The sequence below is a fragment of the Acomys minous genome, assembly GCF_964271855.1.
Source record: "Acomys minous genome assembly, chromosome: 2".
In the NCBI taxonomy this organism is placed as follows: Eukaryota; Metazoa; Chordata; class Mammalia; order Rodentia; family Muridae; genus Acomys; species Acomys minous.
The window spans coordinates 5,530,205-5,542,795 of NC_140484.1; the positions used below are offsets into that span (position 1 = coordinate 5,530,205).

General features: G+C 45.9%; 1 protein-coding gene across 5 annotated transcripts in view; it reads right to left on the minus strand.

Moving 5' to 3' along the window:
• Positions 1–750: 750 nt before the first annotated feature.
• Positions 751–12,591, minus strand: part of VTI1A (vesicle transport through interaction with t-SNAREs 1A) — a 318,332-nt gene continuing 306,491 nt past the window's right edge. For 4 of the 5 annotated variants that reach the window (XR_014774705.1, XM_084757824.1, XM_084757820.1 and 1 more), the window contains one exon: positions 751–4,283. Coding sequence is in view for 2 of the 5 variants with exons in the window: in XM_084757820.1 (XP_084613946.1) it covers positions 4,190–4,283 (94 nt within the window). In the remaining 3 variants the exon portion in view is untranslated. The remainder of the gene's footprint in view (positions 4,284–12,591) is intronic. The other variant, XM_084757821.1, reaches the window with a different exon arrangement.

A 12,591-nucleotide genomic window follows, 5' to 3' on the forward strand; every position in this document is an offset into this window, starting at 1 on the left:
CTTATGTAGCTTTCTTTAAGCCTTCCTTGCTTGCCCTCACTGCAGACCAGTCTCCCAACCACACACTCAGTGGAAGGGGAAGGCAAGTGGCCCTTGGACTGGGGCCTCTGCAGTTCCTCTGAAAGCAGTGTGGGCCACAAACAACCTGCAGTCCCTGGCTGTGGACTTCTCCAGACGCATTTTGCCACCTCTGTTCCTAAGCACAGAGTGCCCAGGAGAGGCTAAGCAGTTCACACCAAAGTGATGAGGAAATTGCCACTTGCACTTAATTCTCAGCTACGTAGACAAACTACTATAAATATTTATGACGGGGAATTTGATTATTTAAAAATTCCCCTCTAAATTTCCAGTAAGTCCACCGAAGAATGCCTGCTGAACAGGTTGCAAATTAAGAACAATTATTTTCCCCTTCCGCATGTAAATGTAACTGAGAGCTGAAGTCACTGAAAGGGGTTAACATCACCCTTAATTAAATATTAAAGTGTGCCTGTACCTGCTGCTATTGTTGCCCCTTCGAATAAGATATAACCTATTTTTGACAAGTTTTCATCTTTCTCTGTGGAAGACACTACATGAAACCAAATCAGTGGCAAAGAGGAGAGTAATGAATAATCTATTTCATATTCCAACAGTACCCAGGGCTCGGAGTGGAAAAATATTCAGTCAGATGATGGCAAGAGGCTGCTGGGGTACCACATGACACAGCTAATGTTTAAATAATAATAATAAAAAAAAGCGATAAACAAATCATTAGCCCTTAACAGTTGTTTAATGCAATTTGTTAATGAACGTAGTGGCGGGGACTGATAATGAAAGACAATAAAACTGTCTAAACAGGCGCCAAGTCGCTGGCCATGCGCAATTATTTCCTTGTCAAGTTTTTATGATTTAATGAGCCCCTCTGGGACTGACGGCTGTCAGTCAGTCGTGACTTTTTGACACCATTACAACTTCAAATACAGCAGCAGGCAGGCTGTTTTCCTCGGATTTGAAATACTGAAATGATCTGACAGTTTTAAAGAAAAGATGTGCAGAGAGAGAGAGAGAGAGAGAGAGAGAGAGAGAGAGAGAGAGAGAGGAAGACAGTAGCTGTGTCTTTCTTTCTTCCCCCCCCTCCCGTTGCCATGAGTTGATAATCTCTGGATGCTGTTTGGTAATGAAAACCCAATCACTAAGGTCATTATCTGATGAGGTTTTTTGAGCAGGCAGGCTTTTTCCCCCTCTTTATTTCTTTACTTAATGATAACCCTCAATGGGCTTGCCCCGCATGGGACGGCCAGAGCCGCACAATTTTGTTCACCATTAATTTCAGCCTTTGAAGCTCAGGGCTCAGAAGCAGTAGCAAAGCAAACCCCCCACCAAGCTGGTTCCAAAATAAGACAATCCAGCCTGCCTGAAACAGAATAGCAAATGGCCTCGCAGCCCAGGCCTGGCCGCTGACGTCAGGCCCGCTGCATCCGCGGGCATCCGCCTTCAACACGGAACGTTTAAAACTCTTTACAACTTAACGGACTTTAATTAAATTGCTTTTGATTCTGGAGCGGGATTGCATCCACTTTATTTATACTGTCAGAGAAACTGTTTAGTCTGCATGAATTTTATATGGCGAGGGCTTCCTCCTCTTCCTCCTCCTCCATATTGTCACTTCATCCTCTACCCACCTCCCACACAGTTTAAACAAAGGCTCGCCACTTCAGAAATGTTCCTCAGCTCAAGTCTACATAGTATGAACCTAGGACCATCGCCACATGAACAGCTGCTTCGGATTCCGTGGTAGGCAGTGGAGGAGGAAGAGCCCTGCCCTGCCCTGGGGCTCCTCCGTCTTCTTCCAAGGGCATCAGGAGCGACTTTCAGACCAGAGCCCACCTCCAGTGGGCGTGGCCTGAGTGAGGCGGCCTTTCCCAGGGGATGTGATGGAGCTGTTGGGCCAATGGTTGGATGTTCACAGATGTCTGTTCCCAGGGTTGAGCTGTGGGCAGGGGCAGCCCTGAGAGGTGAGCAGCAGGTGCCCTCCTTCCTTCTCACATCACGTGCTTCAGCATGAATGCAGGCTCGGTGAGCTCCTTAGGGGCCGGCAGGTGCCAATGCCCAGCTCTACCCAGCTTGTGGGTGGCCTTGGGAAGATGGAGGAAAGTGCGAGAGAGAGCTTAGAACTCAGGGACACCCTAACTAAGAGCCATCCTTTCCAAAGAGGCCACCAGAGGCACTGTCTACCTCACCAGCACCAGCATTGCAGACCCAGGTTGTCTCCTTGCTTTTTAATTTTTTTCTTATACATTTAGGATGCCCAGAATTCAGTTATCAGAATAAGAAGTTCTTGCTGACAGGGAAGTTAGCGTAGTTTCCGGTCCATCTCCTTCTCCTTTGTTTGGCCAAAATCCCATGCCGTCCTTCCAACACAGAGACTACACCTTTATTTACACAATAATAAATGATTTATCTGAACACATACAGGCCCTGGCCTGTTTCCACAAGCACAACTTCTCTGGTGGGTTTTGCATTTCTTCTCTACTCTATAATGGTTCTCGTCTGAGTATGTGGTGTGTGTATGTGTGTGTGTGTGTATGTGTGTGTGTGTGTATGTGTATGTGTGTGTATGTGTGTGTGTATGTGTGTGTATGTGTGTATGTATGTGTGTGTATGTGTGTGTGTATGTGTGTATGTATGTGTGTGTGTATGTGTGTGTGTATGTGTGTGTGTGTATGTGTGTGTGGGTGTGTGGGTGTGTGGGGGTGTGTGTGTGTATGTGTGTGTGTGTGTGGGGGGGACTCAAGTGCAGCACAATCTCTCTCCATGAGCGCAGGTGGTTAGCATTTTTTATGAAGAGAACAGGTTTGCTTTTCATGAATGCAAGCTTCCAATTATATTGAAAAAGATAGTACAGATCTGCAGGGCCTGTGAAGTCTTAAGAAAAACACATGTGCTACATGGCTAGAGGGCAAATGACCTCAGCTTGGGCAACTTTTAAGCCTGATCACAAATGAACTCATTTTGAACACAATTCCTCGTTACCTCAGACAGAAGGGAAAGGAAGACAATCAGGAAGTGAGACAGAGGTCTGAACACAGAACTGAGGCAGGCTTTGCTAACAGTTGGTAGGAAGAAGAACCCAAGTGCTTCTTTTGTAGCACTCTGCAATCCCTCTTTCTTTGAAAGGAGGTTGGCGGACACTGCCCACCATGGCTTGGCTTTTATTTTCCTAGTGGACTCTCCATTTTTATCACCACCTTACAAACTTCATACCAGGGGAGGAGTCCTGGCCGAGCTCTCTGGAGCACACTGCTGCCTCTGCATGCAGGGAGGGTGTGGAGGGAACCCAGGCCTTCTACATGTTCCGGGGCTCATAGTAAAACTGAGAAGATACAGACATGCTTACACAGGGAAGATGAGGTCACAGTTAAACACTGAGCCAATTCTCATGCTTCCAGCAAATTCCAGAGAGTATGGCATTTGGGGAAGGCAAGGAAATATTTCTTGTCGCCAGTATCCAAAGCTGGGAAAAGTGGACATGAATAGCTTCAGCAAAAAATTCTTGGGAAAAATACACACACACACACACACACATACACACACACACACACACACACACACACACACACGCAATAAAAAACCAGGGAGAGTGCTGGGTCATTTTCTGTACAGGTGACAGTAAGTCCACCCCTGTGCAATGAAGTTGCCCGGCGGAATGGCTGTATTCTTCACGCCGGGAAGAGGGGCTGACCTGCTGGAGCTGCTCACTGGCTCTGGCCTCTGACTTTTCTGGCATTTTATCCATGGCCGTTACAGGAAGGCTAGTTAGTAAAGAGAGGGGATGTGGCCATGGAAGCTTCTATGACTGAGTCACCACGCCCTCTCTCAGACTGTGATCCCGGGCATGTCCACAAGGCAAGGAAGAATGTTATAAAAGCTATTTGGACGGCAGATGAAGTTACCTAAAGGCAGACAAGCATTCACCTTTACTTATAAGAAACAAAAAATCTGGACAAAGACCAACCTCAGAAAGGAAATCGACCCACACGCAGACAGGAATAGAGAGTGGTTTTACACTCTGTACTCCAGCTGAACGGTGGTAAGGGAGAGACAGGGGGTCATTGGGGCCTGTCAGTGCGAACAATGATTCATGTGACCATTTTGTCTTAATTACTTAGAACAAGCCAAGATCACTGTTTATCAGGGGAGAGCAGATGCATCAGTGTCCTTTGACAAAAAAAGTGACGGCCGTCAGGATGCTGATGACCACGATGATCCCCAGGATGACCAGCAGGATGCGGTTTTGGATGACTCTGTGGGAGACAGAAGAAAAACTCACATGGATAAATGAACGGTATTCTGATACACACTGCCCAAGCCAAGTTGGCTAAAGAAACCATAGCCCGGCAGGTAGAGAGTGTACACATACACACACACACACACACACACACACACACACACACACACAGCTTTCAGGTTCGTGAACAACTCCACAGTGCTTGCAGTCAGAGAATGCTTATGAAAAAACTAAGAGGAAATCAAGGACTCTCTCAGGAATTTGGGCACCTGCAGCCTCTTTAAATGATCAAGGGCCCAGGTGAGCATCTCTTTATAATTTAGAATGTGAGACAAGCCTCACATTTTCCTTTCAGTGTTTCCTGTGAAAGGAAAAGACTCCAAGGAAATATGTGTCAGTGAGGTACTTACCTGAACAAAAGTACCCCAGGAAAAGCGAGAGACTTAGCAGGAAGAGGATCGGATTAAGAAGCAAGTGTCAAACCTGCAGCTTAGGTTGTGAAGCCGTCACCTGTCAGTATGGCTCATGGCTTCGTCAAACCAGGAAGAAATGGTACCCATGCTCCTTGGTGCAAAAAAAAGATGGTGCCAAAAAAAAAAAAAAAGATGGAAATGAGAGCAAATAGACCGTCCTCAAGGTGCCTGGCTAGCAGCTGTGGGTGGGCCCTCTGGGGGCTGCTGGTCCCTCGGTCCAGCCCTACAGATGCTGACCTCAGGAAGACAAGCAGAGGAGACACACACTCTGGATGCCTGCAGCGCGCGTCCGCTGAAGTGATTTCATAATTTGTTACCTCATTCGGAGAAAAGAGGTCGCACACCACAATGCTTTGTTGAGTCTTTCAAAGGGAACCTGGGTCAAACAGCCTCGCCCACGCTCGCTGCTCTCACTGAGCGCACGGAAATAGAAACCCAGAGAGGCTGGCCGTCTAGCCGGCTACCCACCCGGCTTCAAGCTTGCAGCAACTCCATCCCACCTGCCCAGAGGCACACGCAGAGGTTCTGTGTCCTCCCATGCACACGGGACCCTGCACAGCGTCTCCCGGCAGCTGGCATGGAGGACGGACGGCATCCTTCCCACCCACCGTTCCTTCTTCACGGGTGGATGGTACTATCCCATTAGAGTGGCCCATCCCCTGTGGCCCCTAACAGGACAGGCTCCCTCTCTTCCTGACAGGCTACAAAATGATGGCCATTTGCTGACACGTCTTCCGCAAAGCTGCTTTAGTGCCCATGTCCGCTTTCCTCACAGGAGATGAATGGTGCGCTCTGCCCTCATTTATCACACGAGGCTCCATGAGGATCTGTCTTGTCTATCTCTTCTTGTCCCACTAGAAGGCCTGTGCCCGACATTAATTCTTCTGTGATGACAGATAATTCAGACTTAACAGGAGGCAGGAAGATTCTCTGTCCCACCCATTAAGTAAATAAGAACAGGATTTCAGTTTCTTAAAGGGAAGCTAATTAGGAATGCTGACTGGCACCTACTCAGGCTTTCTCTACAACTCAAGTTGGTTTTCCTCCTTTTCTCTGGAAGGGAGGCATGTCTCCAGAATGGTCCTGTTTGCCAAAGTCATTGTTCAAAATTCTCTTTACCAGTCAGCCATGTTAGATTTACAAAGGAAATCAGCAAAGCTGAGTCTCGGCAGTAAGATAGATTCAAAGCCAGAAAACTTTAAAAATTCTGCCTTAGGTAACCTGTGGTAGTGTGTCTCTCTTACGTCATGGGTTGCAACTATTTCATTTGTAGGATGAAGGCCCCAAGCATCCGGAGATGGACATGCAGGAAGGTTAGATATGGGTGTTACTAGTTTAATCTGGAACATGGTAATAAAATAAGCACACAGGAAGCCCCTCCCCCCTCCTGCACCCATGTCCACTGGCATCCCTGTCGCCACCCCTCTGCTGCTCTGATGCACCTGTCTGTAGGGAGCACATAGAATTCATCTCCAAGGCTTCGGCAAGATGCAATGGCTGGTGCTTGGGAGGAGGGCAGAGAACTAAGTCTCCAAGGAATGTGGTGACAGAGTGTGGCCCCAGAACTATCATCATCCCATTCTGGGGAGAATGTAGGAGAAATCCGGGCAAGTTCAAATGGCAGAAAAATGTCAGGGTAGAAAAGGCCGAAGGTCAAAGTTGAAATGAGCCTCTAAAGATGAGGCTACATACCAAAGTGCCTTCTCAGAGCAGCCCTGGCTTCTCTCCCAGAAGCTAGAGGAAGGACTGGCCATCCTGGCTCCTGAGGGGAAGACATCGGTACTATTGCATAGAACGGCTGCCAGACATTTGAGAGGAAGGGAGCAGAGGGCTGTACGTAGGCCCAGCTGACCAGGTCACCACGCCAGCTCTGGACTGTGAAGGACTTCAGCAAATACCTCTCTAGAGACAGAAAGTGACCCACCTGAGTGGACAGGACTAAGCAGTGGGGAGTGGGAAGTAAAGGCTGGCAGTGGCAGACCCCAGCTATGAGGAAGCCTGGGGAACAGTCACTGGCCATTGCTGCTGGCCAATCCCCATTGCTCTGGGCAACAGAACTGAGTGCAGCGTTGCAGAGTTGGGAGGAATCGGAAAAGCCAGTCAGGTCAAGGGACTCTGCTAGCAAGCCAGAAAGAACTTCGGGGGCGTCCCCAAGGAACTTGCTCTGAACTCTGGCTAAGGGGCCTTGATGTTTCACCAGGCCAGCAGTAAGCAGTCTTAGTGTCCCTTTTGAAAATGCAAAGTGTGTTTACCCAGTAAATAATTTAAGAAAGAGTATACACTTGAAAGAAGATGTCTGCTGAACCAGCCAGGCTAAATTGCCTCCAGGCAGGACCCGAGCATTTGCATGCTGCATTCTCTCAAGTGAGCACACTGTGGCTTTAAAAGAATGCAGAGGCAAATTAAAAGGAATGTGAGCCCGAAACATCAAAAATTCTCCAAGTTTACATTATGAATCACAGTGCTGTTGATATAAGATGAATTAACCATTTACTTTGAGGTTAAACTCACACAGTATTATTGAGAAAGCTGATCCCTATGTGGAACCCAGGGAGCAGTTAGTCCGCCATTGACAGTCTCCTCCCCTTCTGGAACTAGCTCCTGTGTGTGGCATGCATGCAGAATCCAGGAAGGCTGGTTCAAGTGAAGGAGGCAGGCGGTGCTACCACATCTCCTCCTGTGAGGGGGACACGGGGACTGCCCCCTGACCTCCTCCTGTGCGGGGACACAGGACGGCACTGATCAGGCACTCTTCACCGCACTTCTTGAGATGTCCAGGATCCTCTACATCCAGCACTGACAAGCACGGCCTGGTCCCTGGTGTTGAACATTAGCACGAGGTTTACTTCAGCCATTCTCCCCTGAGGCATCAGTGACTTCCAGTGTTCATCCTTGAGTATGGCTCCTGCTTTGCTATTTTGATATAGAGCCTGAATGTTCCAGAGAGGGCAGTGACAGGACACAGGACCTGCAGCCCAGGGCTGTCACCTGGAGGATCAGTACCACATGGCTTCTCCTGGGTCCACAGTAGTCTTCTTCTAAGGTTGTGAGGTGAGGGACTGCTTGCTACTGCCGCATAAGTGCTGCCCCTCGGGTAAGGGGAGGGCCCACCTAAGCACATGAGGGGTGCATACACCCCAGAAGCCAAGGTCTGATGACAGCTCATAACTCCTTCCTTGAAGATTGTTTTTGTCTTTTTCTTCAAAAGTTGGTTTTTTAAATATACATTTTTAAATTGTATTTATTTATGTACCTATTTATTTGTGTGTGTGCCACAGTGATCGGGTGGAGCCCAGGGGACAACTCAGGAGAGTCGGCTCTTTCTTCTCACTATGTGCACTATGGACAAAACTCAATTTAGCAGGCTTGGCAGTAAGCCTCTTAACCCTCTCAGTCATTTTACCAGCCCAAAGCTGGGCACCTTTTGTAACCAATTGGTCACAAGTCTTCTCACTGAAAACACAGGAGCTTCTTCATCCAAGGCAACAGTGTCCATGAGCTCTTGGCAAGCTGCCTAGGCCACTCTGCATCCTGACAGCCACAGGTTAAGGGCTGGTTGTAACACCCCATGTCACACCTGGCTCCAAAGGTAGAGGTGTGACTTAAGCAATGGTGGCCAGTGCACTCACTCCATTTCCCTGGCTACGGTGACTTGAGCCCAGCCTAGCAGAGCGAAGCCCCACTATTGCTGGGAAGGCTGGTCTCCCGGACAGCTTGGGATGCAGATGTTAGGTCTGGATCTGTAGCAGCCATTTTATGTTCATGAGGAAGTCAGCCTAAGAAACAAGCTGGCCCGTGGAAGGACAGACAACTAGGACCCCACCCTGAAGGCATGATAAACTTCTATAGCAAGCCACCCTTCCTTTGAACTTTGATTAATACGAGAAAATTAATTAACTTCATTTTCCAAGGCTGTTTGATTTGGGTCTTCTATTATTTGTAACCAGAAAGCACTTTAGGCTGAGTCACCGTGCTTCCGCACCACGGCTTTGATCTATGGCGCCCTCTAATAAGGGCTTCCAGGCTGTGCTGTCTCCAGCTTGGATTTTCCTGTACTTGGGTTCCCACTATGCAACCACACAGGTGTCTGATTTTCTGTTTCTGTGAAGTTTTCTCTGGTAAAAGTGGCCCTTCCACAGCCTGAATCTCTTTTATCTTTTGTATGCCTCTGACATAGAGCCTGGCAGAGATTTTTTTTTTAAAGCTTGTGCTGAGTGTGGTGGTGTAAATACCCAAAGTTCCAGCTGCTCATGAAGCTGAGGCAGGGGGATCATGTGAGCCTTGTAGACTGAGGGTTGAGACTATCTGGAAGACATAGTGTGACCCCAAAGTGCTTCTTGCACACAAGCACAATGTAGGGTTTAGCTACTGGCCACTGTTCAGATGCCTGCATTGCCCTCACAGGTACATTTACCTGGAACTCACGAGGGTTGGCACACCCAGCACTACCCCTTGCACCTGCCTGGGAGTGGGCTTCATCTTGACTCCATTGGTGGAACCAATTCCTACCCATTGTAACTCCCGAGGTAAATCTACCAAGTATAACTCTCTATTTCTTGCACAAATGTGTTTTTAAAAATTGGCCTGACACCCAAAACACATAGTCTGCTGGGGATTTCCCTAGAGAACCAAGAGAGAAGCCCAGTCCCCTCTCTTCTGGTTCCCTACAATTGTAGGGACAATGGTAGCCTTGAGGCACTGAAGACATTCTAACAATGGTGCCAGAGAGAAGGATGTCTCCTGCCAGTGGAGCACAGGGCCAAAGGACAAAGAAAAAGAGATGAGATCCCAAACACATCATGTCAATCCCTTGATCTATCTGTGAGCTTGATACACGAAGGGTCACATTTAAACGTGTCAATTATTGATACAGGCAACTTTAGTTGGAAATTTTTACCTTCAAGCATACTAAATTGGACAGTGTTCCCCCATCCCTCAACCCCACCTACCCACTGTCTCCCAAAACTAGTCTACCTAAAAGCTCACAAGGTGACTTCATTTGGAAGAAAGGTCTTCATTATGAATCTTGAAAAGGCCTACGGCTCTGCCTGCCTCCCAGAGGAGGACTGTAGGGGCCCCAGGAACATTCAGGTCCATATGGGGGGGGGGCGCACAACCAGCAGAGGTGAGCAGTGTGATGCTCCCTGAGCTCCATGGCAGGCCCAAGGCTCTGTCTGCCTCCCCAGGAGTCCTGCTGGCATCAAAAACACACATCTAATACCAGGGACAACCAGAAGGCTAAAGGCCAGCATAAGAACACAATCAACAGCTGGACATGGTAGCACATGCCTTTAATCCCAGCACTCAGGGAAATAGAGGAAGGCGGATCTCTGTGAGATTGAGGTCAGCCTGGTCTACAAGCAAGTCCCGGACAGCCAAGGCTACACAGGGAAACCTTGTCTTAAGACAAAACAAAACAAACCCAAAACCACAATCAACAAGAGCCAGGGCAATACAGCACCACCAGAGGCCAGCTATGCTAGTACAGTGAGTTCTGGATACCCTAACACAGCAAATCACAAGAAGATGACCTTAAATCCAATCTTATAAACATATAGACACCTTTAAAGAGGAAAGGAATAAATCCCTTAAAGAAATGCAGGTAAATATAATCAAAGAGGTGAAGGAAATGAATGCCTGAAAATGGAAATAGAAGCAATAAGGAAAACACAAACTGAGGGAATCCTGGAGATGGAAAACCTAGGGAAGAGAACAGGAAGTACAGGCACAGCATCACCAGTAGAATACAAGAGATGGAAGAGAGAATCTCAGGCGTAGAAGATACAATTGAAGAAACTGATACATCAGCCAAAGAAAATATTAAATCTAAAAAGTTCTTGACACAAAATAGTCAAGAAATCTAGGACACTACGAAAAGACCAAACCTAAGAATAATATGAATAGAAGGAGAGGAAGATTCCCAGCTCCAAGGACCAGAAAAATATTTTCAATAGAATCAAAGAAGAAAACTTCTCCAACCTAAAGAAAAAGATGCATATAAACATACAAGAAGCTGACAAAACATCAAATAGATTGGACCAGAAAAAAAAATCCTCCTGATACATAGTAATCAAAACTAAATGCACAGAACAAAGAAAGAATATTAAAAACTGCAAGGTAAAAACGCCAAATAACATATAAAGACAGACCTATCAGAATTATACCTACCTTCTCACCAGAGACTCGAAAAGCCAGAAAGCCTGGGTAGACATCTTACAGATTTTAACCACAGATGTCAGCTCAGACTACTATACCCAGCAAAGTTTTCAAACACAATAGATGGAGAAAACAAGATACTTATAACTGAACCAAATTTAAACAATATCTATGTGCAAACCCAGTCCTATAGAAGATACTAGATAAAAAAACTTCAAACCAAGAAGGTTAACTAAACCCAAGAAAATACAGGAAATAAATAACTCCACACCAGCAAAACCAAAAGGGAAGCACCCACACATGTGCAACACACACGAACACACACACACACACACACACACACACACACACACACACACACACACCCTAACACCAACATCAAAATAACAGGAATTAACAATCATTAGTTATTATATCTCTTAACATTAATGAACTCAATTCCCCAATAAAAAAAACACAGGCTAATAACATAACAATGCATGTGAAAACAGGATCCATCATTCTGCTGGGAGACTTCAATACCCCATTCTCACCAATGGACAGGTTATCAGGACAGAAACTAAATAGAGAAATAATGAAATTAACCGCCATTATGAATCAAATGAACCTAACAGATATTTGCAGAATATTTTACCCAAACACAAAAGAATACACCTTCTTCTCAGCACCTCACAAAACTTCTCCAAAATTGGCCATATAGTCAGTCACAAAGTAAGCCTCAATAGATGAAAGAAAATTGGAACAACTCCTTGTATCTCATTAGACACCATGGACTAAAGTTGGACTTCAACAACACCCAAGAGGAGTAGACAGCAGGAAATAATCAAACTCAGAGCTGAAATCAACAAATTAGAAACAAAGAGAACAATACAAAGAATCAACAAAACCAAGAGCTGGTTCTTTGAGAAAAATCCACAAGATAGGCAAACCCTTAGCCAGACCAACTGAAGGGCAGAGAGACAGTATCCAAATTAACAAAGTCAGAAATGTAAAGAGGGAAATAACAACAGATATTGAGGAAATCCACTTTCGTGATTCTTTTATTTTTTTTTTTCTCTTTCTTTCCCCTTTTTCCAGAGCTAAGGACTGAACCCAGGGCCTTTAAGAATCATTAGGTCTTCCTTCAAAAGCCTGTACTCCATAAAATTGAAAAACATCTAAATAAAATGGATAATTTTCTTGATATATACCACTTACCAACATTAAATCAAGATCATGTAAAAATTTAAATAGTCCTGTAACCCTTAAGGAAATAGAAGCAGTCATTAAAAGTGTCCCAACCAAAAAAAGCCCAGGGCCAGCTGGTTTTAGCCCAGAATTCTACCAGACTTTTAAAAAAAGAGCTAATACTAATATTCCTCAAGCTATTTCACAAAATAGAAACTGAAAGAACATCACCAAACTCATTCTGAGGCCACAGTCACACTGATAACTAAGCCACACAAAGACTTAACAAGGAAAGAGAATTCCAGACCAATCTCCCTTATGAACATTAATGTAAAAATACTCAGTAAAACACTTGCAAACCAAATCCAAGAACATATCAAAAACATCATCCACCATGATCAAGTAGGCTTCCTCCCAGGGAAGCTGGCATGGTCCAACACACGAACATCCATCAATGTAACCCAACATATAAACAAACTGAAAGGAAAAAAAAACCCACATGATCATGTCATTAGAAGCTGAAAAAGC